The sequence below is a fragment of the Rattus norvegicus genome, chromosome 2 (assembly GCF_021556685.1).
Source record: "Rattus norvegicus strain SHRSP/BbbUtx chromosome 2, alternate assembly SHRSP_T2T, whole genome shotgun sequence".
NCBI classification, from domain to species: Eukaryota; Metazoa; Chordata; class Mammalia; order Rodentia; family Muridae; genus Rattus; species Rattus norvegicus.
In genome coordinates this window covers 16,435,117-16,461,492 of record NC_141535.1, presented here as the reverse complement: position 1 = coordinate 16,461,492, position 26,376 = coordinate 16,435,117, and the positions used below count along the sequence as shown (strand labels likewise).

The 26,376-nt window shown below is 38.5% G+C and overlaps 1 protein-coding gene and 1 long non-coding RNA gene across 34 annotated transcripts in view; one reads left to right on the top strand and one right to left on the bottom strand.

Moving 5' to 3' along the window:
• Nucleotides 1–20,845, bottom strand: part of Tmem161b (transmembrane protein 161B) — a 79,740-nt gene extending 58,895 nt beyond the window's left edge. For 9 of the 20 annotated variants that reach the window (XR_015662186.1, XR_015662193.1, XR_015662140.1 and 6 more), the window contains exon 1: nucleotides 19,137–19,264. Coding sequence is in view for 6 of the 20 variants with exons in the window: in XM_087621604.1 (XP_087477730.1) it covers nucleotides 19,137–19,139 (3 nt within the window). In the remaining 14 variants the exon portion in view is untranslated. 20 annotated transcript variants of the gene reach the window in all.
• LOC147995966 (uncharacterized) overlaps nucleotides 19,369–26,376 on the top strand; it is a 145,207-nt gene continuing 138,199 nt past the window's right edge. For 7 of the 14 annotated variants that reach the window (XR_015673747.1, XR_015673716.1, XR_015673743.1 and 4 more), the window contains exon 1: nucleotides 19,434–19,470. This is a non-coding gene — a long non-coding RNA (uncharacterized LOC147995966). The other 7 variants (XR_015673746.1, XR_015673721.1, XR_015673744.1 and 4 more) reach the window with 3 other exon arrangements.

Below are 26,376 nucleotides of genomic sequence, written 5' to 3'. Positions count from 1 at the left end.
AGTGAATTTAGGGGAGAGGGAAGATACGGAAGACACCAGGAGAACAGGGCACTCTGAATCAACCGAGCAAGGCTCATGATCTCACAGAGAATGAAGCAGCAGGCACAAGGCCTACACCTGTTCCTCACATCACACAGCTTTATGTGTGTGAAGGAGTTGGTCTCTGATTCTTGTGTCTGTTCTTGAGGCTTTCCCATTGTATCATGTTTTGTTGATATCTCCTAAAAGTCTGTTCTTTTCTAATAAGAGACAGAAAAGGAAGTGGATCTGGAGGGGAGGAAGGGAGGGTGCTTTGAAGAATAAAGGATGGGAAAACTATAATCAAGATACTATATGAGAACAATCTATTTTCAATAAACAATCAAAAATAGTTCAGACCAAAAACAAACAAAAAACACAAACAACCAGACACAGACAGACACACACACAAACACACGTACAGTACATGTGTATAGCAAAAGAGGAAGATTCAATGTTATCATTTATGGGTCAGATTAGACCCAAGTCTTAAGAACAAAGTCTATCTTTAGGCCCCTGTCCTATTGAGTGGGAGTATAAATGTAGACTACATCAAATGTGAAAACTGTGGTCATCAAAGATATTAACGAACCAGCTCAGGATAAAGCAGATAAATGGTGTCAAGATTCTAGAAAACTTTGCTACTACCATACAGTTATGTTGAAAAACCCCTTGGATTTTTTTTTTCCTGAGTTTTCAAATTAGCTCCTGAGAATGAGAATGGGCAGAGGATATAAGCTATAAAAGGATGGAGGCCCTCCAAGTTATGAGAGTTTTGGTTAAGCAGCACGGAGGCCTTGCACGGATGATTACCCAAGCAACTGCTAGTCTGCCCAAGTGACTGCAAGTTTAGGTACAGTATCAGAAAAATGAGTTATCAGGATTAGAACCTTTAAATGTTACGAGAATTAATAATCACAAGATGAAATAGCTTATCAATAGCCAAATAAAGCACCAGGCGACATTTGAGATGTCCTTGAAGAACAGCCATACAACCAACAGGACCACTGAAGGTGGGAAAGAAGTCATAAAATAAATACTAGGGATAACATTAAAATCAACGTCATTCAAAGAAGGGTTAGAAAACTAAAGGGAAAACTCTGATAAAAATCACATAGGTAAATGACTAGCAGTCCTAAACTGAAGCTTTGAAGACAGGTGCTTTAAGAAGTCAAAGCATTAGAATGGTTGCTTTAATAGGTCAAGGGATTAAGAACAGTTTAGACTTAATCCAAAAGAGAAATCCTCTACATACTCCACACCTGGTAAAAGCAACATAAAACAGTCATGAGCGTCAAGAAGTCATTCTCATGAGCCATCTCCAGTACCACAGAATTGAGTACATGAGCTACCCCTGCCTACAGTCAGCCATTAGTCTCACAGTAAACTGGACTTTTCAAAACAAGGCATTCACTTTATAGTGAACGAGAATAATAGAAGAATTTTGTAGTAAAGTAGCCCAAGAGGGCTGGCAAAACGGCTCGGTGAGTAAAGGTGCTTGTAGCCAAGCCTTATCACCTAAATTCAATCCCTGAAGGAGAGACTACACTATCCTCTGACCTCAGCAACACATGTGTCTCCCCCAAATAAATGCTTTTTCTGTAATGATAAAAAGGAAAGCAGCTAAAACATAAGTGCAGCAATCGATACAATTCATTGATTTATGAATTCATATCAAATAGCAGATAGCTAACCATCTTCTGCTATAAAATAACTATTATAATGTTCACTTTATTCCTGCAAATAAAACCATTATATCAACTATAAGTTGAGCTCAAAGGATAAATTTTTAAAATTTTTATTTTTATGTGTATTGGTATTTTGCCTGCATGAATGTCTAGGTGAGGGTATCAGATCTTAGAGGTAGAGACAGTTGTAAGCTGCCATGTGGGTGCTGGGAATTAACCCAGGTCCTATGGAAGAGAAAGCATTCAGTGCTCTTAACCACTGAAAAACTTTAAGCTGAATTGTTGACAGAACTCTTTAGTGTGCTAGTATCAATGTTTCATTAGCAAAAATGCTTTTTAATTTCTTTAAAGTAAAAGAAAAGTTTACTGTTCTTTTTCTAACTCAGAAAAAAAGTTAATGCACTTTAAAACTGAAGTGCTGGCTTGAAGAGATAGCTCAATAATTAAGAGTACATACTAGCAGTCCCCACCTTTAATCCTACCTCTCAGGAGCCAGGGGCATTTGGAGCTCCTGAGTTTGAGGCAAGTTTGGTTTACATAGTATATTCCAGAACAGCCAGGGCTACAGAGACCCCATGTAAGAAATGAAAAACAAACAAACAAAAAAAAAAAAACAAAACAAAAAAACACACACACACACAAAAAAAAATACCCCAAAAACAAACCAACAAACAAAACCACCAGAGTGCTCTTGTGAAGGACCTTAGTTCTGTTCCGAGATCTTTTTCAGGAAGCCCACAACTGGCCAGTAGTCCTTCTCCAAATGCATCCAGCATTTCTGGCTTCTTTAGGAGCCTGAACTCTTGGGAACATACCCACCCGCCACAAACGCATAGATAATTTTTAAATAGTAACAAAATACTGCTTTTTAAAGATTTATTTATTTTATATGCGCTAGTGTTTTGTCTGTGTTTATGTCTGTGAGGGTGTCAGATTCCCTGGAACTGGAGTTACAAACAGGTATGAGCTGCCAAGTGGGTGCTGGGAACCAAAACCACATCCTTTGGAAGAGCAGTCAGTGCTCTCAACCACTGAGCCATCTTTCCAGCCCCCAGTAACAAAACAATTTTAGAAAATTGTTAAAAGTGATGTTTAAAAGCACAAATTCCCAAGAAAATGCCAAGTAACTTTCCTAAGAATTAAACCTATGATACAACAGAATACATGCAATTGACAGCCTGTATTCAACAGCAGCAGCTCTACAGTTTTTGGTAGACATCTAGGAGAACTGATTAAATTAAGAAATAACAGAAGAATTTTTCTTCAAAACAAGCTGATAAAGCAAACAAGAGACTAAAAAATAGAGCAAAGATAAAGACGCATGCAAATTATATACAATTTATAAACTAGCATACTGGTGTTGAAATTAATAGTTGTCTATCTTAAAAGATAATTTTCCAGTTATAGCGGTTAAATAAATTGTGCAATGCCTCATATAAAGCAATACTGTAGTCATAAAAACACTGCCAATGAAGCAAGCATCGTAGACGTTCGTCACTTCATCTCTAGCTAAGGTTCTTGTTCTGAAAAGTTACAGAGACGGTTCAGTGCGAAAAGCCATCCTATATTCCCCACTCTTAACTATAAGAATGTTTTCTGACATTGCACAAAACAATCCTATAGGTCTATATTCAATGGAGCTATTTGCTGAAAGCAATGGACATTTGATTTTTACAAATCATCTTGTTCAAAACAATTTCAACTCAGTTAACATTCACTTTCTGAAACCTTTGACAGGTTTCTACCTACAACTGGTAAGGACACTCCAAACTACCCACTGTGAGCTCAGCTCTGACCAGTGACTGAAGGGAGGATCTCCCCACTAAAATTGTACTCATTTCCTCCACTTCACTCCAACCTCCACTCCCAGAAAGTTATCACGGTAGTTTTAATACCACAAAGTTAATATTTACTTCTTGATGATATAAAGGATAAAGGATAAACTTGCCCTACTGCTTAATTACAGGCACTGTATGAAGAAGCACTGAACTTTAAAATAAAGAAAAAGTACTCTTTTCTTTATGAAAAAGTCCGATATATCAATCATGCTCTCTATGCCTCCAAAGATAAGACGTGCGAGCAATAATCGTCTCCATTTACAGTAAGGGCTATTTGTGTTACAAACACTTTCATTTACACTTTCATTATCACAACCATGTTAAACACACTAGGAATGGTTCATAAGCAAATTAAAAACAAAAATTCAGTTACAAATTCAAAGTTATAAGTACAAAAGCCAAGAATATATCTGTACAGTTAACAATTCGTTAAATGCATTCATGGTGAATATTTTAATGCACTGAATAATTAAACACACTAGAGTACTAGAGTTTTGTTACTAACAACACAATTAGAAAATCTCTCTCCTGGACTTATTTGCTATCTCTAAAATAAATGCCAAATGATATCTTGAATCCCAATTTACCAAATATACAAATAGCATTTGAAAAAGTTAACACTTCTACACCACCAGCAAAGTCTCTGATACAGGTTTTCAGTCAGCGGTAATAAATAACAGAAAGAATAAAAGGAGCTACAATTTATAAGAAGTTTGAAAGGAAACTAAGATTTGCAAATTAATGTAAAGTAGTAGACTTAGCCCACTACTCAACTGCAACTAGTGCTTTAAAACAGACAGACAGGCAGACAGACAGACAGACAGACAGACAGACAGACAGACAGACAGGATCTCCAGGGTCACTGATCTGCTTGGAGGGTTAAGGCCTTTACTGCCAGGCGTGAGGACCTGAGTTGGATCCCTGGGACCCACCGGGTAGAAACTCTTAAGCCCCAGTAATCTTCAGAGCTTCATGCACGCTCCACATCACCGCGGGTGCACCTGCTGCACACCCACAGACACTCAACTTCTCAAACATGCTACTCAGCTCCAGAGACTTAGGACCCACTGAAGCCTACAGTCTTGTTTTTATTTATTTATTTGGTTGGTTTTTGAACTCTATATCAGAAACTTAGTAAATTCTCTCTTTAAATGACTTGGAGAATTTTATTTTTAAATGATACAGTATTGTTTTCTAGTCAGAGAAAGGAGTTGAGGATATCACTTAGCACTAGGAAAGTAATTAAACAAAATTCTCTGAGGGTATTAGTCACACTCAGCACCTGACAGGATCTTATCAGGACAATGGGATCAAGATCAGCCTGACCTACAGCATTACATTCCAGGGCACCCAGAGGTCCGCATGGAGGAAGAAGGAAAGATGACATGAGACCTGAGGACCACAATAGCTCTAGTAAAAATGACTAATGGATAAGTTATAAAAATAAAATGCAAGCACTCAATAGTAAGCACTGGTTAAATTATACTAGAAAAGAATTTCAATCTTAAAAAATAAAGTGTTTCAATGTCATAATCTACAGTATATTGAATGTTTCAGATTTTTTTCTATGTGTTTCTAATGGTTAGAAAAATGTTGGCAATTACTTCCAAAATACAATTGCCAAGTCTTCGACTTTTTTTTTTTTTTTTTTTTTTTTTTTGTCTTAAAGAACATAAGACAATTTTTAAGGACTATAATGCAAACCGTAGCTAGGCATGGTAGCCTACACCTGTTGGGAATCTGTGGCAGAGGGAGCAAGAGTTTGACACAGCAGGAAAGACAGAGCTGAGTTCCATGCTAACCTGGACTCATTAGCAACTATGGCAAGTATCAAAAAGCAACATATATGAGATAAGAAATCATGCTTTCCCATTTGAATAAGGCTAAACAGAAAGGAATGGTATCAGTGACAGAACAAATCCATTTACACAGACAACACCACAAGCCTCAAGAATATGAACCGTTTATAATTAATCACTTATAATCATCATAAATATTGTTGAAATCTTCTGGGATGATAAAACGTTTAAAAATAATGAGCTAATGAAGTTTTGGCTTTGGTGGAAAACCATCTTCAAGTATGACTTCCCTTCAGGGAAAGGAAGCAGAAGGTGACATTCGTTTCCCAGTAGATGATAGTGGTAGAGCAAACAGTAGCAATCAGCAAAGATAGCATAACACCAGTGGAGCACAGCATGGTGTGAAGGACAAGCAGATACTTCAGATAAGTGAGATTATTATTTTTAAATGTTTCTATTTACCGCAAAGATAAATATGTGAAGTTTACTTTAAAAAGTGAACTCAGGGTTCTAATTCAGTGTCAAAAACTTTCCTCACCATTGCCAAAGTCAAGTAAAAAGAAAACCTGATTGTGCTAAGTATTCATGGTAGACATCAACCATTGGCGACCTACAATAAAATATGCATAAAACACAACAGAACATGCTCAAGAGTCCTGTAGATATGCCAGTTACACTGAACAAGTTTCTTTTTCTCTTTTCAATGTCCACTCAGACTAACCATATTTCCTCATAATCCAAACTTCTCTATTCCCAAGATTTTGCTGCAAAAATACTATCAACCAGTGATACGCACTGCAGGACAACTATGAATGCAACCCAACATAAAACTATAAATTTTCTAAAATTGTTTTTAATATGATTTCTCTTGTAACTCAACTGTTGTTGAGCATGACCTTGAGATGGCATATACTTTATCAAAATATCCCATTTTTCCTCTTAAAAAAATCCATGCTAATGAAACAGTGCTCATACAGAAGTAACATGGAGAGATAGTTTTGTGTCTGCTGACCATATGGAAGGGAAGGGAAATTTCCTAAGAGATTATAGCTTTGTTTGAACTCATTCAGAAGCAAAGATTCAGATGTAAGCAAATCCTCACAAGTGCAAAGAGGAGGAGAGAGCCAACTGTTGGAGTCCTGGGAAAAGCAATGGGTAAGTATGACACATGCTTGGAACAAGTAGGGTATTGAACCCTTACAACAACTAATTCCCCTTCGCAGCTTCTCTTCTGCAATTCCTCCTCATTCATCAGCATTGTTTCAAGTGTGTGACTGCACAAGTTACTCCAATTTCGTGGTGCCTCCCTCTGTACAAGTGGAAGTCAAAACAAAACAAAACCACAGAACTCAACTACTTCCTAAATATTTAAACTTCTAAAAATACACTTAGGTTATTATAGTTACTGATGAAAAGTAAAATTCAATTTTTATTCATCTGTAGCACTTATGTCTTTAACTTTTAAAAATCTTACGTTTCCTGCTGTGATAACCCTGAGAAAAGCCAAGAAGCTTACCTGGCTTACAGTCCTACAGTCAGGTCACACTACATCCACAGTAAAGCCCAGTAAGCAGTGAACTAATACACTCATACCAGGGACCAGCATGCTTCCTCACCTTAACAGGACGATCTCCTTCCTATAGAGCAATTTACTTACAGAGAGGATGGGCCTTCCTACCGCAATCAATTTCCTTAGGAAACATTAAAATTTTTCCTTTTAGCTTTAAATCTTACAATTTATGCCAAAATTACAAAATATATTAAGTATAATTTAATATTAAAAGTATTATGTCATATTTAATGTTAAGAAAGTAAAACTGGGATTTTGGGTGGCCAGGGTATATCTTCTCAGAACTCTATGAGGTAGAGCACTACTGTAGCAGGCACACTGTGGACACAAAAATGAATATATAGCAAGGCTGCAGAATATAATCTAATATTCAAAATAAATGTACTCATTCCATTAATAGAACAAGACCCTGCCTTTAAAAATTAGCATTTTACCGTTCCTACCTCTGCCCAGAGCTAAAAGCTAGTGGCCAGGAGCACTGACACATCTGAGAGCAGAGGTAAGACCAACTCTTCTGCTCTAAGCAACCCGCCTAGTGGTCTCAGGACACACAAATGCAGGAGCCGTCTGGGACAGGACCCTTCCAGTTTCTGCCTGCACTCAGAGCTGACCCGGTCCCACAGCTCTGTACCCAGATCCAGCAGAAAGAAAACAGGTCTACAGGAGTGCTGACACATAGGCATGCAGAGACAGCAAGACAAGCTAACACCAGAGACAACCTGATGTCAAAGGGCAAGCTCAGGAATCTAAGCAACAAAAACCAAGACATCATCAGAGCCCAGTTCTCCCACCAAAGCAAATACTGCACGTCCAAACACGCCAGAAAAGCAAGGTTTAGATTTAAAATCACGTCTCATGATGATGATAGAGGACTATAAGAAGGACATAACACCCTTAAAGAAGTGCAGGTCAACACAGGTAAACAAGAAGCCCTTAAAGAGGAAACACAAAAGTCCCTTAAAGAATTACAGGAAAACACAACCAAAAGATGAAGGAATCGAACAAACCCATCCAGGATTTAAAAATGAAAATAGAAACAATAAAGAAATCACAAAGGGAGAAAACTCCTGGAGATAGAAAACTAGGAAAGGGATCAGGAATCATAAACGCAAGCAACCAACAGAATACTAGAGATAGAAGAGAAAATCTCAGGGGCAGAAAATAGCATACAAAACAATGACGCAACTGTCAAAGATAATGTAAAACACAAAAAGCTCCTAGCCCAAAACATCTAGGAAATCCACGACACAATGAGAAGATCAAACCTAAGGATAATAGGTATAAAAGAGTGAAGACTCCCAACTTAAAGGGCCAGTAAATAAAATTATAGAAGAAAACATCCCTAATCTAAAGAAAGAGATGCCCATAAACATGTAAGAAGCCTACAGAACTCCAAATAGATTGGATCAGAAAAGAAATTCCTCCCATCACATAATAGTCAAAACATTTCTATTTCAATAGCATTTTCAACAAATGGTGCTGGTTCAACTGGAGGTCAGCATGTAGAAGAATGCAAATCGACCCATTCTTGTTGCCCTGTACAATACTTGAGTCCAAGTGGACCAAGGTCCTCTGCATAAAACCAGAAAAACATTAAAACGAATAGAAGAAAAAGTAGGGAAGAGTCTTAAACACATGGGCAATGGAGGGAAATTTCCTGAACAAAACACCAATGACTTATGCTCCTAGATCAAGAATCAACAAGTGGGACCTCATAAAATTGCAAAGCTTCTGTAAGGCAAACAACACTGTCATTAGGACAAAACAGCAACCAACAGATTGGGAAAAGATCTTTACCAATCGTTCGTTCATCCAAGGGCTAATATCCAGTATATACAAAGAACTCAAGAAGTTAGACTCCAGAGAGCCAAATAACCCTATTAAAAATGGGGTACAGAGCTAAACAAAGAATTCTCAGCTGAGGAATATCGAGTGGCTGAGAAGGACTTAAAGAAATGTTCAACATCCTTAGTCATCAAGGAAATGCAAATCAAAACAACCCAGAGATTCCACCTCACACTAGTCAGAATGGCTAAGATCATAAATCAGGTGACAACAGAAGCTGGTGAGGATGTGAAGAAAGAGGAACACTCTTCCATTGTTGGTGGAATTGCAAACTGGTACAACCACTCTGGAAATCAGACTGGAGGTTCCTCAGAAAATTGGACATTGTACTACTTGAGGACCCAGCTATACCACTCCTAGGCATATACCCAAAAGATGCCCCAACACACAACAAAGAAACATGCTCCACAATGTTCAACGAAGCCTTATTTTTAATAGCCAGAAGCTGGAAAGAACCCAGATGCCCTTCAACAGAGGAAAGGATATAGAAAATGTGGTACATCTACACAATGGAATATTACTCAGCTATCAAAAACAGTGACTTTATGAAGTTCATAGGCAAATGGATGGAAAATATCATCCTGAGTGAGGTAACCCAATCACAGAAAAACACACATGGTATGCACTCATTGATAAGTGGCTATTAGCTCAAATGCTTGAATTACCCTAGATGCACAGAACACATGAAACTCAAGAGGGATGACCAAAATGTGAATGCTTCACTCCTTCTTTAAAAGGGGAACATGAATACCCTTGGCAGGGAATAGGAAGGCAAAGTTTAAAATAGAGGCAGAAGGAACACCCATTCAGAGCCTGCCCCATATATGGCCCATACATATACAACCACCCAATTAGATAAGATGGATGAAGCAAAGAAGTGCAGGCCGACAGGAACCGGATATAGATCTCTCCTGAGAGACACAGCCAGAATACAGCAAATATATAGGCGAATGCCAGCAGCAAACCACTGAACTGAGAACGGGACCCACATTGAAGGAATCAGAGAAATGACTGAAAGAGCTTGAAGGGGCTCGAGACCTCATTAAAAAAAAAAGAAAGAAAGAAAATATCATCCTGAGTGAGATAACCCAATCACAAAAAAACACACATGGTATGCACTCACTGATGAGGGGATATTGCCGAAAAGCTCGAATTAACCAAGATACAATCCACAGATCACATAAAGCTCAAGGACGACCAAAGTGTGGATACTTCAGTCCTTCTTAAAAGAGAAAACAAAAATATTCATAGGAAGAGATATGGGGACAAAGTTTAGAGTAGAGACTTAAGGAATGGCCATTCAGAGCCTGCCCCACCTGGGGACCCAGCTTATAAATATACAGCCACCAAACGTAGACAATATTGATGAAGCCAAGAACTGCATGCTGACAGGAACGGGATATAGCTGTCTCCTTAGAGGCTCAGTCAGAGCAGGACAAATACAGAGGCAAATGCTAGCAGCAAACCATTGAACTGAGAAATGGGTCCCCATTCGAGGAGTTAGAGAAAGGACTGAAGGAGATGATGGGGCTGGCAATCCCATAAGGACAATGCCAATCAACTCAAGCTCCCAGGGACTAAACCACTACCCAAAGAGTACACATGGACAGACCCATGGCTCCAGCTGCATATATAGCAGAGGATGGCCTTGTTGGGCACCAATGGGAGAAGCCTTTGGTTCTGCCAAGAGTGGACCCCCCAGTATAGGGGAATGTCAAGGCGGGGAGGTGGGGAGGTGGGAAGGGGGGTAGTTAGGGAGGGGGAACACCCTTATAGAAGTAGGGGGAGGAGGATGGGATAGCAGGCTTATGAATGGGAAACCGGGAAAGAAAGTAACATTTGTAATATAAACAAAAATGTCCAATAAAAAAATTACCATTTTAGCTGAAGATTTGTCATAGTTGTAGAGCACTTGCCTGGCATGAAAAGTGTTTGCCTTATTCTTCAGATTCAAACAAACCAGCATTTTTATATCAGTACCAAAATAAAGTAAAATAATTAATTAAACATGTAGGAAGTTATAGCTAGGCATGGTCACACACACCAATCTCAGCACTTGGTAGGAGAATAAAATAAAAGATTAAGGCAAGAAAGGAAAAATTTTAACTTAAAAATACATTATTTTAATTAAATTTCTGAAAATTTCATAAATGCATACAAAGTATTTTGATCATATTTACCTGACTCCTCAGCCTATCTTCTAGTTCACCCAAACCTTTTAACTTCATGTTCTCTTTTCTTAAAAACTAAAAAACCACACAAACATACAAAAATATTTAATATATAATATATATGTAATATATAAAATCACACACACAGAGGAAAATTAATTTTAATTGAGGTAGGGACACCCTCTCTGTCGATGACTAAGAAAGAGATTGACTACTCTATGAGATTAGAAAGCAAGTTGACCACAATTAGAAAGCAAGTTAGCGGCAAGCTGGACATCAACTTGGTCTGTATACAAAGTGCCAAGCCAGCCAGGACTACAGTGTGAGACCCTCCCAGTCTTAAAAATAGAAAAAGAAAATATATAAGCAAGATCTGATGAGGAAAACTGAAAGACTCTAATATCAAATGCAGAGGCCAAAATGAATGGGATATACATCATGTTCCTGTTCACAGATAAGCAAACTCAATATTGTCACGATGTGGGTCCTTTTTAGCATGATGTATACCAATTTAACACTAATCAAAATTATGGGAATAAAGACTAGATTGGTGACTTCTGATTAACCCTATATACTGTTCTTATCAAAATCTGGTTCCCAGCATCCACTTCACACAAATTACAACTGCGTACAACTTTAGCTACGAGGCAATATAATGCCACTTTCCTTGGGCACCAGAGCACTCAAGTGCACATAATCATAGACACACATAGTTATAAATAACAAATCTCTAAAATCATATAAAATTATTCTATACATTTAAAGAATGATCCCAAAATTTATAAAGACAGGTTAAAAGAGCTAAGATAGAAAACAAAATCTTGAAGGTACACAAAATTGGAAGACTGACATGGAAAGACGAAGACTTATAAAGCTATAGTAATCAATAGCGTAGTATCCCAAAAGGACAAACAAACCAATCACTACAACAGAATAGAGAAGCCAGATACAGGTTCACAGAAATAGAGTTAATTCAGCTTTGACAAACAATAGTATCAAAAACAAAAGTCAGTCTTAGGGAAAAAATGATGTTGGAACAACTCAATATTCACAAATGAACACCATTACAAAATTTTATTTAAAATCAATCACAGCTTTAAATGTAAAACACAAAACTTAAAAGAGTCCCTATAAGATAACTAGGAGGCAACTTGGTTGATCTTAGGTATGGCGCTGGCTTTCTAGACCTCTATCAATAAGGCAAAGTCCCTTCATTAGAAAATTAGTTGAGGGGACTGGAAAGATGGCTCAGTACTTAACAGCACTGGCTGCTCCTCCAGAGGACCAAGGTTTGACTCCCAGCACCCACCCACAGAAGTTTACAACTGTCTTTAATTCCAGTCCTAGGAATCAGAGGTCCTCTTCTGAACTTCATAAGCACCACGCATGTAAGTGTTACACAGACATTCATACAGACAAACCACCCATAAACATAAATGTAAGAACAAAACAGTGGGTTTTGTTGTTTTTGTTTGTTTGTTTTGTTTTTAATGAGGTCAATCTGAGCACGGTGGTCTGCTGGCCCAGGTCTGCTTTTCCCTTCAGGGTATCCAGGTACACTGAGTACCAGGCTGGACTGGAAAGAGTCTAGCTTAGCCAGGCAGGGCGGTAAGACAGGATCTCAGTTGGTGTGTGCACAGGAAAAACAGCCTTTTCTGGAGATGGTTTTGAGTTTATTGGGGGCTTTATTGGGGGCTGGGAGGAAAAGGGCTTTATAACCTTGGGGAGTGGGTAGGGGTTTGGAGAGTGAGCACATATTATTATTGGCTGGGGCCCAAGATGCTGGGAATACCTCATTTGGATGAAGAGGAATTCCAGGTGCTTGCTGGACATGTCCTTATAAGGAGAGAGAAGTTTAACCAAAAACATGGCCACAATGCTATGTGACCACCTCAAGGACAGCAGAGGCAGGGGTCTTAAGGCTCATGTGCTGGGACAGAGAGCCCAGAACAAGGAGGAAACAGTCCTGCTAGTCTCAAGATGAGACTTTCAGGATTTGGACATGTACTCTTCTCGTTCCAGACTAGCTCCCTGATGCATAGCTTTCAAGCCCCATAGAGGTTCACCAGGTTGGTTAACAGTTCCCTTAGAGATTAAAACATTCCATCCAAAGGGAAGCTTTTTTAAATAGGAAGGTAAAAAACGCAAAGTAATTCAGTAAGACCCTGAAACTAATCAGACAGATTCCCTAGTGCCTTCCCGGCCAGAGTAAGCAATAAAATCTGAGAGTGACCCTGAGACAGAAGGATGTCAGGCTGTGAAGAAGACTCAGACAGCCAAGCTGCAAAGACTTGTGATTACAAAAGCTGACTGGAAGAAGCAGGAAGCAAGCCAAACCTGAAGAGGCTTAGCCCAGCGGAGGCACCTGGAAAGAGCACTCTGCAGCCTACTGAGCTACCTGCAGGGTATGCAGTGCCCTCATGGTTCCCAGCTTTGTGAGCTGTCGCCTGTGCTAGGTGTGTGTTGGGTGGGGTGGGGTAAGGGGAGGGCCCAGTGATATAGATGTCCGAGTCATTTCTGCTACTGTAAGTAGCCTCTCCTCACCCATATTCTTTTAAGTTACCCTACAACACACATCAAATTGGACTTTGGTGGTATCTGCACTTAGGTCTGTCATGGGCTCCCTAGGATGTGTGTTGCATCTCCCCAGGACAAGTTTTGTCCCACAGCACACCCCCTGCAATCCAAGTACCACTGACTGGCAAGTATAGGACCTGGCTCTGTCTTAAAATAAAGGTAAGAAACATAGTAGGAAAGGAAGAAGAAAACTATCAAAGACCTGTAGGGGGTGGGACCTAAATATTAAAAAGTAGAAGCCAATGCTCAGGGTTATAATATTGCATGGTTCCATTTATATAGAATTCTGAAAAGCCTTGATTATAGAAAAAGATCAATTGTTGTCCCCAGCTCCGAAAAAAAGAAAAAGAAAAAAAAATCAATTGTTGTCAGAGGAAGTATGATTTCAGGGGAGTTAAAATACTCTTATACCATAACGATGAGTATACATAAAAAAAATCTATTCATCCAAATCCATAAAAAGTATGATCAAAATACATTATAAAATTCTCAACGAATGAAACTATATTATTTAAAACAATGAAGAGACATATCACTCTGGTAAAAACGGAGACATAGAGACATAGAGTGGAGAAGACATAGAGAACAATAGAATCTGTGCACACAATCTAAAGCTAAGCTAAAGCTCTCTTTAAAAAAATGCCTGTGGGGGCTGAGGAGATGGCTCAGTAGTTATAAGCAGCGGCTATTTTCCAAAGGAACTTGGTTCAGTTCCCAGTACTGACATGAGTACTAATAACCACCTGTAACTCCTATTCCAGGAAATCTGATCCCCTTCTATGTCCTCTTCAGGCACTGCATACACATACATGCAGGCAAAAGAACAATATACGTAAAACTTAGTTAAGTCAAAAGTAATTGGTTAAGGACTCGCTAGCGATGGTTCAGTAGTTAAAGCACTTGCTGCTCTCCTAGTTCCAAGACGGGTTCAGAGCACTTGCATATGGACTCACTGTCTGTTACTGCAGTTCCAGGGGATCAACACCCTGTCTGGACTCAGTACCAAACCTACAAATGATACATGTGTATTCATACATGCATACACATGTACATATACACACACAGCCTTCACTTTTTTCAGGACATGATGTAAAACTACATCTATGAAATAAATACCATTACCTACATGCTTAAAAATAGCTATCATCATCCTGTTCACTGAAAACCTATAGCAATTTTACTGGAAGTCTTATACAGCTAACTAAAAAGTAAATTTGTGACTGTTTCTTGGTGTCTTACAACTGCTTAAATGCAGTTGCTGAATTTGCATACATATTTATCAGTGAGATTATTTACATGTCCCCCTCCCTCACTACACCTTACAACACCACCATCATTTTCTACCCTCTGCCTTGTGTCACTTACCATGGCTAGAAGACTGTCCCACTAGTCAGCCTCTCCTAATGAAAAGAAAAGCTCCACGAAGCATAGGTGTCTGTTTTGTAAGTAGTTATATCCTTGGCCTGCCAACGTTGACAAACAGTGAATGAGTGACTGAACAAGTATCCTGAGATAAGAGGGCTTTTGGAAAACAGTTGTCTGGTAAAGCAAAGGGTATGGCCATTTCAGCCAAACCACCAGAATATTCACTTCACAAGGACTTGAAAGTTGCTTTGTTTGTTTGTTTCATATAATTCCAGAGCAGTTAAGATGGCAAACTATGGTTTGTCCTCTCTGAAATTCACACTAGGGTTGAACTTCCATTAAATCAGGAAAATAGAAACTTCACCTAACTCATTTTTCAGGGTAGTGCCACTGGGATGTGATAAAATTCCACAAGATGATCATAGTAAAGTTCCTATAGTTAAATCACAAAAAGGAAGGACTCATGCATTCACACACATACACCCCACCTCTTGTGATTTGTTAAAATGGTCCACTGTCAGCAAAGCCATCGCCAGATGAGTCCTTCTACCTTGGACCAGGACTCTGAGCAAATCCATACCATGTCATTAACAATGAAAATAGAATCAAACAAGCAAAAAAGTAGAAGGCAGTTTACAAACGTCTGTTTCTGCAAAGGTGGTCAGAGACACGCTGAACTAACGAAATACTAACTGGAGAAACACCAAGTTAACATAGATTGACTAGGCCTCTTCAAAAAGAGCAAAGAATCTCAGGAAAGGGACATCAGACAACTTCAGAAGAAACTCAGATCTCTGCTACTACACATTCAATGTTAAAACCTCCTTAAAATCTTCAAAATGACTGATTTTCATTCAAATGCAAAAGAACTTCTAATAAATACACCCAAGGTTCTTAGCCTTCCATTTTCCTCTAGGAAGACCACTTATTTCAGACTTAACTACAGAATTTATTAAGAATTAAATTCTGACTTGGGAGTGACAGTTCATACAATATCCTAGCAGTTCGGAGGCTGAAGCAGGAAAGGAGGGAGTTCAAAGATAGACTGAGCTACTATGTTAAGAACCTGTTTTGCAAAACAAACAAACAAGCAAAGATTCTGAAATTTTATTACTCAATAATGGGATCCAAATATACATTTTTTAAAATTTAACCAAAAATCATAGGTAATTTTTTTTCTGAATAACACAGAATTCACTATATACCGGGCTGGCCTTGGGCTCACAGATCCCATGCTGGAATTTAAGGCATGTACCACCATACCCAGCCATTCTTAAAGTCAAGGATCCCACATTCACTACTCAATGACTCTCCACTAGTTTTTTTGCATTTGAATGAAAATTAGTAGTAGTCAGCTACTCAATGACTCCCCACTTTACCATCAATTCATTGCTCTGTACTCTAAATGTACTGTGTTTCTCTCATACACATACCACATTACTCTTCCCTGCTCTACTTCTCACCAACTCTGACTATAGCAACGCTTTCCGTCTCCCCACAATTTACAGCAGCAAATTATTAAACTGCTACATTGACTAAACAAGCCACCAGGGACCTGTAGCTCAAAAATGCTGCTCTAATTGTGCTACTGTTCTCTCATAAATCAACATGAATGCAAGATTTCCATCACAAGATTAAGTGGAACAATTAGTATACCTGCAGTACATTTTCTACCAAATATTTTCACAAACTGAAAGCAAATAATTTAGAGAGCTCAGTAATTTTGGTTGTATCACAAGCCTATTGTCACTGCTCACAATACAGGAACCTGATATACAAGGCCCATCTCTGAAGTTTGGGACTACATACCAGATCAGAGCATGAGAGGGAAGAATAAACGTATAACCAATTAAACATCAGTAAGTCCAAAATATCTATTGTGGGGTAGCATTTATAACACAGTAGTGAAATACTTGGTCTACTATAAAGACAAGGATTTTCAGACTACCCAAGTGATGTAAAAGAAGTGATGTATATATATATATATATATATATATATATACATACATACACACACACACATATATATATAATGATTTTGAAAGGGCTTTTTTTTTGCTCTCTTTTTTTAACTCATTTACTTTACGTCTTGATCACTGCCCTCCTCCCACAATCCTTCTCCTGCCCCTTCCTTCTCCTCTGAGCAGCAGGTGGGGGTCCCCTGGGTATCCCCCAACCTAGGCACATCAAGTCTTCGTACCAGAGATTAAATCTTATTCAGAAACATGTATTCATCATGAAACAAGGTTCTAAGTCTCTGAATGTAAAGAATCAGATGACTAAAAGCCAATTCTACTTTTGTCAGTTATTTAGAACTTCAGAGAGTTCAGACTCTTAGCAAATTCATGTAGGTAAAGTAATGGGCGGGGCCTGTGTCTTGAGAGTTCACGTCCAGTGAGTGCTCTTCTCATCTTACGGCTCACAGTTTAGAAGTGAACTGTTAATTCAACCAACCTCACCTAAATTCAGACCATCCTCACTTTATTTTGTTTAAGGATTCCAAGCATTGGCTGCAATTACATATACAAACACGATCAATTTCATAGCGGTGAACAACTTCAGTCAAGTAACTAACTCAAAACCAAGACAGATCAATGTCACAATGGAGACAGGCCCCACATTGTGAACCATCACCATGAGACTAGCTTCTTCTTTAGAGCTGCCAGAATGATTCTGTGGATCTCAGAATAGAGAGAACACATTCTCATTCAGCTTCTCTGTGACTGTCATGTATTTAATCATTTTATTTAAACACTATTGTCAGCTTTCTAGGTAAGACCAAGTTTATTAGACATCACTCCAGGTATGTCATTGCCTCTTTCTAGACTCCACATTCTTCCTTCTGTAAAATTTAAAGGGATGGGAGGTTGATAGATTTTAATTCCTTCTAGTGATAATGTTGCCTCTCTAATTTCATTATCCCAAATGAAAACAGAATTCTCTTATGGAATGTAAGTCATACTATTCAGAGGTTCAAATAATAATGACAATAATAATAACAATAAGTCACTAAAAGAATCATAAGTCACCTGGTAGTGTGCTCCACAAAGTCCTGCTAAAATCATCATACATAACAGCTAAAACTGGCAGTATCTGACCCTGAAAATAGGGGCGTAGTCAAACTGGGAGTAGTGGCACATGCCTTTGATCCCAGCACTTGGGAAGCAGAGGCAGACGGATCTCTGAACCAAATGGCAGTCTAGTCTACAAAAAGGGGCAGCAGTATGGTCAACTGAAGCTTGAACCCAAGACAGAAGTCCCTGCAGATCATTGAAATCTTTCATGTGGCTGATGGCCTGTTCAACTTTTCTTGAAACATCAAGTATCTTTTTAAAATCCTTTTATGTTCCAGAAGAGTTGACTGCAGTCACCTTCACTTGCCCTCCTCCCATATTCCTACAATAAAGCCAAACCTAGATGTTTCAAAATCTCATTGTTCATTTCATAAATTAACTTCTGAACTGTGTCATCAGTCAGCACCCATTGCTTCTTATCTAAATGTGATTAAGATGTTCTTTGTACAAGTCCCTAAACTTCTTTTAGCCTAAAACAGCACGGAACTCTCAGAATGACTTGCCTCACAGTAAAATATCCTTTGTTACTCCTTTCCCTGCAACCTTCTCACACCAAGTTCTTTTTACATTTACTTATTTCTATGAAATCCTTTTCACCTTACCTTTAAAACACTTGCAAATAATACGACTATTCTTCCTACTCCATAAAACTTTACAATAGGAAATTACAAATTTTCCTTTCAGGTTAAATGTGTTGGGACTCAACTTGAACATTTTCTTTAAAAGTGACATTGGTTTTTCAGTTCTGTAATAGTTGAGTGTTAAGACAAGCCGATTTTGTGTTAAGTGCCTTGGTTGTGTCCAAGGAGACAGGCAACTGCTCAAAAGGTACTCCTATGTTCTTAAATTCTCGGTCAAAGTCTGCGGCGGGAAAAGGTGGCAGGGACACGGTGGTGAGTTGAGCAAGGTCATCTGTGGGCCACCTGATGCCACAGGCCACACGCCACAGCAGGCTACTTAGTCTGGGTACTCAGACAGACCCGCCCCTCCCGCGACCCCACAGGTCCCCGGGCTGAATGGAACCCCTGCGGAGGCCGCGCGCACTCTGGGCAGGTGGGGATCCTGCCAGCGGTTCATCCCAACGCTCCAGCAGGCTCCATTCTAGCAGGGGCACCAACCGGCTCCTTTCACAGACTGACCTCCCCGCCCTTTCCTCCTGAAGGTTGTCACTCTGACGCTCACAAGACTCACCATAACGCCTATAGACACTCTAGAGTCCACAGTACGGTCCCGACTCGCCCCTCCAGGTTCTGCAAAACGGATCTCCAGAAAACGCGAGGGAAAAGGTCTTCCGCCTCGGCCGGAAGTCCTGCCCGCACGGGACAGGAAGTTCCTCCCTCTCCTGACCGCCAGCGACCCCACGCCACGCAGAGAGGAGGAGACGCAAGGCGTCCTTTAAAGCTACTTCCGTGGGTGTGAGGCTAGGGCGGGAGGCGGGGCTGACCTTGAGAGCGCAGGGGCGCAGGCGTGCAGGTAGGTGGGAGGGGCGGGGCCGGGCGGGACGCTGTGCCTGCAGGATTCCTAGGTAGGTGTGGTATCTTTCTCTGGACCCTTTCACCGGTCTGTGTAGGAGCAGGATCAGCTGAGTGGGTGTAGACCTGGTACTCTATCGGTTTAGTGAGGGTAAAGAACATTCTAGGTTGTATTCATACTAAGATCACTCAGAAATTGTCTAGCTCAGCCAGCCTCCTTTCTGGCTGCTTTCCTTATGCAGTACCTTGGAATCTCAGTAAAAACTCATGCTGTCCAAGCACCTTCCTCTCTTAGGTCAATGGATTGTGACCTTTAGAAGTTATTCGCTCTTCACAGATGCCAGCTGAAGCCAGACGATATCTACCAAGAGCAGAGGAACTAAGAAGAAAATTCAGTATGGACACTTTACCTACTTAATACCAATGTGAACAAAAAGGGTACTATAACACTTCATACACACACACACACACACACACACACACACACACACACACGTTTTGTGACACCTCCTCCTTCCAAATCTATACCGGTGAACTTACCTTTTTATTGTGATGAGAGTCAGCCGAGAGTTAAGTTTGAAATAAGTTCACAGAGCATCTCTTCCCAGAAATCACACAGCTTAACAATCCTTACAGAAACTTGCTTTTCTTACCCTTCTCCATGAGATACCTTTTATTATAATGTGATTTGGTCGTGAAGTCAGAACTGGGGAGGGAATTAATCTTTAGCAGTCAATGATGCAAAACTGAAATGACTATGAATACGGAGTTTTAGAATCCTGACAGAATACCTGAAAGTAATGATGTTCAACATCCAAATGGCACAAGGACCCTGGGAATCAATTCTGAGCCACCTAAAGAAGTTAAATTGGGCTATTTGAAAAGAATACAAATTTTATACCTTATGCTGATTTTTAATGGTGGGATAGGATGATAGGTGATAGGAAATTATGAGAAATGGGAGAAGCTCCTCCAAGTCCAACAGCCTTGAGGAATAGCTTGTGAGACAGTTTGTTGCTGATCAACCCTGAACTTCCCCCAAGGGTTCTGCTTTGTAGAGACAAGGCCCCAGGGCAACTGCAGTGTGGTAAAGGGGGACTGGGGTTTATTGCTGCTGTATCTGGGAGAAGCAATTGCTATTCTTGAAGAAGAAAAGGTGGAGAAGAAGAGCGGCTATCAGCCTGTCAGTGACATCACATTCTGTGAAGTCTTATCTTTCTTTTGTGACACAGTGGGTCTTCCATCTGTCCTAAAACTGGCAGCCTCATTGATGATCAGAAAATGTCTCCCATATGATAGTAAGTTTGGAGTGATTAGCAGGATAGAATCCATTCCTGCTAGAGGAAAAAAACAAGAAAAGAACTCAGTTTTTGCTATCTTATCACTTTTAATACACTGTCATTCTATATTTTTTATTTTGTACGTGGCACATTAATTAGCAATCCTTGGTTAAAATCCTTTAATTTCACATGATTATCTTTGATAAAACTATTTTCAAAATCCATTACACAAGTAGTATTGTTAATGATTTGTATGTGAATATGTTTACATATACAGCTATTTCAAATCTTTTCATCTTAAAAAACAATATATTCGGGTTGGGGATTTAGCTCAGTGGTAGAGCGCTTGCCTAGGAAGCGCAAGGCCCTGGGTTCGGTCCCCAGCTCCGGAAAAAAACAAACAAACAAAAAAAAAACAAAAAAAAACCAATATATTCTATTGATTACCTGTTTTTTTTTATTTACCCCCTTCTACTTCTTAAATGGATAGAAGTCTTTGATGAAGATTCAAAGAAAGAATTGAGAAAGGGAGAGAGAGAGGAGATGTGATGGTAAAGATTATAAGGTATTTTTGGCAAATTAGTTATTATTTTGGCAAATTAGTATTAGTTTTGTCTTTGACAAAAGTCTTGGTTGCTTACCATTTGGGGTTTGTGATATCTTAAAATGTTCTCTCTGAGAACTGATCTCAGATATGTTTAAATATCAACAGAAAGTTATTTCTATGCGCACTTCCACCCAAAACTCTTCCAATTATTAATATCTATCACTTTAATAGTCTAAATCCTGTCTTTAACAAAATGTGTTGATTAGTTTTACTTCTAAAAAATTCAAACCCTTTTCTCTTTCATTTACTAAATATTGTATGTTTTATTCTGTGATTTATATTGTTTTATTGGGATCTGGATGTCATTTGAAACTTTTTCATTTCCCCTCCTTCAAGTCATCTCAGATCCTCCCCATATTCCCTCACACTCATCTTCTTCTTCTTTCTCTCTTCCTTTCAACCTAAACAAAAACTCTAAGAAAACAAAAAAACAAACAAACAAACAAACCAAAGCCAAAAAACACAAACAACCAAAGAAAGCTATCAAACTATTAACAGGAAAACACCAGAGGGCCTCATAAAACTAAAAAGTTTCTGTGTATCAAAGGACACCATCAAAGTGGCAGCCTATAGAATAAGAAAAAAGATTTACCAATTGTACATTTGACAGAGCCTTCCTATGTAGAACGTTAAAGAAAAGTAACTGAACATCAAGAAAACAATCTAATGTAGAACTAAGAGTTCTTAAAAGATGAAACAAAAGGGATGAAAATATTCATCATTTTTTTCTTATATATCCCAGGTTGCACAGTCTACAATGGTCTAACCCCAGCTCCACATCAACTGTTATTTAAGAATACATTCCACAGACCAGTGATGAAGCCAATTACTTAACTCAGGTTCACTTGACGACTGCAGCTGGGACACTAAATTATTTTCCTAGCTGTAGAAATGTCTTCTTCAAACACTCTACCTAGATTTAATCCTCAGTAAAATACAACAGAACACACATACATACACACAAACACACACACCCATCACAGACAGCTTTAAATAAAACCTTATAAAAGTACCTCTAAAATATAAGCTAGCTTTATTCTATCATTAAATATTTCTTTTCATCTTTCTACCAATTATTATTATACACTAAAGAAAATGGGAGAAGTGTATTTCCTATGATCTGAAGATTTTTTTTTTTACTACTAAAAGTTACTTTACTAGTAAAAGAAGTACTTTTACCAGAAATGGCTCGTAAGTGAGTAAACAAAATATAAGGGTTAATTACTACTAAAAAGGTGCTATTTAAGCCATGTCAATGACAAAAAAAATCCTAGTTTTGCAAAATTTTGGGAAACACAAACCCAAAACTGTAATCCAGCTGAATATATTTCAAACAATTCTCTCTACAACACTATAACTAAGCAAAACCAAAGAGTCACTCAACCATAGAGATAAGATTTCATACCCTCGTGGTAACAACTTTAAACTGGCAGTGTCCCTGGAACATTTATATATGAACATTTATATATTTGTAATAGTTGGCACTGATACCAATTCAGAAAACAATTTGACTTTCTAATAAAATTCAAAATAAGCAGTATCTCTGATCCAAGAAAACGTACTAAAACATAGACAAGAACATTTGCAACAATGGCATATAAACTAGCAGAATTTTAGTAATAATACATTGTAGCTTGATAGGAAAATAGGAAATTATGTTAAGAATATACATAAAGTAAAATTTAACAGGAAAAAAATCTAAGTATAAAATGGATAATACATTAAGGATTTACTCTTTTTTTCTTCATGTGTGCCTTGCATATACATGTTGATGTAGCTGAGAAGGCTCTGCACCTTAAGACAAGTTCTCTCATTGAACCCAAGCTCTCTGTTAGACAGACTAGGCTAGCTGGACATCGAATTGCCAGGATTTGCTTGTCTTCTCTTCCATCATCAACCCTCGAAGATGAGGTTACAGGTTCAAGCTGCGAAGCTTGGCTGTTCATATATTAATCCTTTTGTTTAAATAATCCACTTGCTTGCCCACTGAGCCATCTTCCCTGTCCCTAGTTATTCTTAAAGTAACATTGTATCTACTAAAATTAGACTGTTCATTGAATGGTTCATCTGTGTCTCTTATATTTTTTTTGGTAAATACTCATTTGAAAGTAGTCAATGAAATGATTGTAGATGATAGCCAATGATAATACAGTTTTAAAATATTTGTGTATATAATAAATGTAAATAGGATCTAATTAAAACCATTATCAATATAGACATTATGGATAATATGTACCTGACATTTGTGTTACATGTTTTATAAAAATGACATTACCTTTATGGAAATATCTTTAAATAGTTAGTATATATATTTTACCTCTGAAGAATAAGTCTCCCAAAAATCTACATAATTTTTCCAAAAATGTAGCATATTTAGCAAATCAGAGTTTAAGTGAGTGTGATACCAGACTATATATTCTCAACCATAGTAGTAGGAAGTATAGTATCCATTGCCATATATATCACTGATAGTCTGATAAAATCTATATAGCTCTCTCTTTTTTTTTCTTTTATTGGATTTTCTTTATTTACATTTCAAATGTTATTCCCTTTCCCAGTTTCCTGGATATAAGCCCTCTCTCCCATCCCCCTCCCCTACTTCTATAAGGGTGTTCCCCTCACAATCCATCCCCCTTCCTATCTGCCCCCCAACATTACCCTACACTGGGGGGGTCCAGCCTTGGCAGGACCAAGGGCTTCTCCTTCCATCGGTGCCCAACATGGCCATCCTCTACTACATATGAAGCTGGAGCCATGTGTCAGTTCATGCATAGTCTTTGGGTAATGGTTTAGTCCCTGGGAGCTCTGGTTGGTTGGTATTGTTGTTATTATGGGATTGCAAGCCCCTTCAGCTCTTTCAGTCTGTTCTCTAATTCCTCCAAAGTGGATGCCATTCTCAGTTCAGTATCTGGCTGTGCCTCTCAGGATACATCTGTATCTAGCTCCTGTCAGCCTGCACTTCTTAGCTTCATGACTCTTATCCAGTTTGGGTGGCAATATATATATATATATATATAATATTTTATTTATTTTTATTTATATTTATATTATATTATATATTATAAATATAATATAATATAAATATAAATAAAATAAAATATAATCTATTATATATATATTTACCATGTGGGGTGGGCTCTGAATGGCAGGTCCTTCAGTTCCTGATCCAAACTTTGCCTCCATATCCCCTCCTATGAATATTTTTGTTTCCCCTTTCAACAAGGAATGAAACACCTGCACTTTGGTAATCGCTCTTCTTGAGCTTCATGTGGTCTGTGAATTGGATTTTGGGTAATTTGAGTTTTGAGCTAATATCCACTTATCAATGATATTTTCTAGTTCCAACCATTTGCCTATGAATTTCATAAAGTCATTGTTTTTGATAGCTGAGTAGTACTCCATTGTGTAGATGTACCACATTTTCTATATCCATTCCTCTGTTGAAGGGCATCTGGGTTTATTCCAGCTTCTGGCTATTAGAAATAAGGCTGCTATGAACATAGTGGAGCACGTGTCTTGGTTTTATGTTGGAGCATCTTTTGGGTATATGCCCAAGAGAGGTATAGCTGGATCCTCAGGTAGTGCAATGTCCAATTTTCTGAGGAACCTCCAGACTGATTTCCAGAGTGGGTTGTATGAGTTTGCAATCCCATCAACAATGGAGGAGTGTTCCTCTTTCTCCACATCCTCACCAGCACATGCTGTCACCTGAGTTTTTGATCTTAGCCATTCTCACTGGTATGAGGTAGAATCTCAGGGTTGTTTTGATTTGCATGTCCTCAATGACTAAGGATGTTGAATATTTCTTTAGATAATTCTCAGCCATTCAGTATTCATCAACTGAATATTCTTTGTTTAGATCTGTTTCCCATTTTAATAGGGTTTTTTGGCTTTCTGGAGTTTAACTTCTGAGTTCTTGTATATTTTGGATATTAACCCTCTATTAGATGTAGGATTGGTAAAAATCTTTTTACAATCTGTTGATTGCCCTTTTGTCCTAATGCCTTACAGAAGCTTTGCAGTTTTATGGGGTCCCATTTGCCAATTCTTGACTTGAGAGCATAAGCCATTGGTATTGTGTTCAGGAAATTTTCCCCAGTGCCCATGTGTTCTGGACTCTTCCCCACTCTGTTTTCTATTAGTTTGAGTATATCTAGTTTGATGTGGAGGTCCTTGATCCACATGGACTTAAGCCCTGTACAGGGCAATAAGAATGGATAGATTTGCATTCTTCTACATGCTGACTTCCAGTTGAACCTCCAGCAACATTTGTTGAAAATACTATCTTTTTTCCATTGGGTGGTTTTAGCTCCTTTGTCAAGGATCAAGTGACCATAGGTGTGTGGGTTCATTTCTGGGTCTTCAATTCTATTCCACAGATCTACCTGCCTGTCTCTGTACAAATACCATTCAGTTTTTATGACTACTGCTCTGTAATTCCGCTTGAGGTCAGGAATGGTGATTTCCCCCAGAAGTCCTTTTATTGTTGAGGATAGTTTTCACTATCTTATGTTTTTTGTTATTCCAAATGAATTTTCAAAGTGCTCTTTCTAACTCTATGAAGAATTGAGTTGGAATTTTGATAGGGATTGCATTGAATCTGTAGACTGCTTTTGGTAAATAGCTATTTTTACTATATTAATCCTGCCAATCCATGAGCATGGGAGACTTTTCCAACTTCTGAGCTCTTCTTCAATTTCTTTCTTGACAAGAGTTGAAGTTCTTGTCATACAAATCTTTCACTTGCTTGGGTAGAATCATACCAAGATATTTTATGTCTTTTTGTGACTATTGGGAAGGGTGTCATTTCCCTAATTTCTTTCTCAGCCTGTTTATCCTTGAGTAGAGGAAGGCTACTGATTTGTTTGAGTTACTTTTATACCCAGCCACTTTGCTGAAGTTGTTTATCTGGCTTAATAGTGTTCTCTGGTGGAACTTTTGCGATCGCTTAAATATACTATCATATCATCTGCAAATAGTGATATTTTGGCTTCTTCCTTTCCAATTTTATCCCTTTGAGCTCCTTTCATTGTCTGATTGCTCTGGCTAGGACTTCTAGTACTATATTGAAT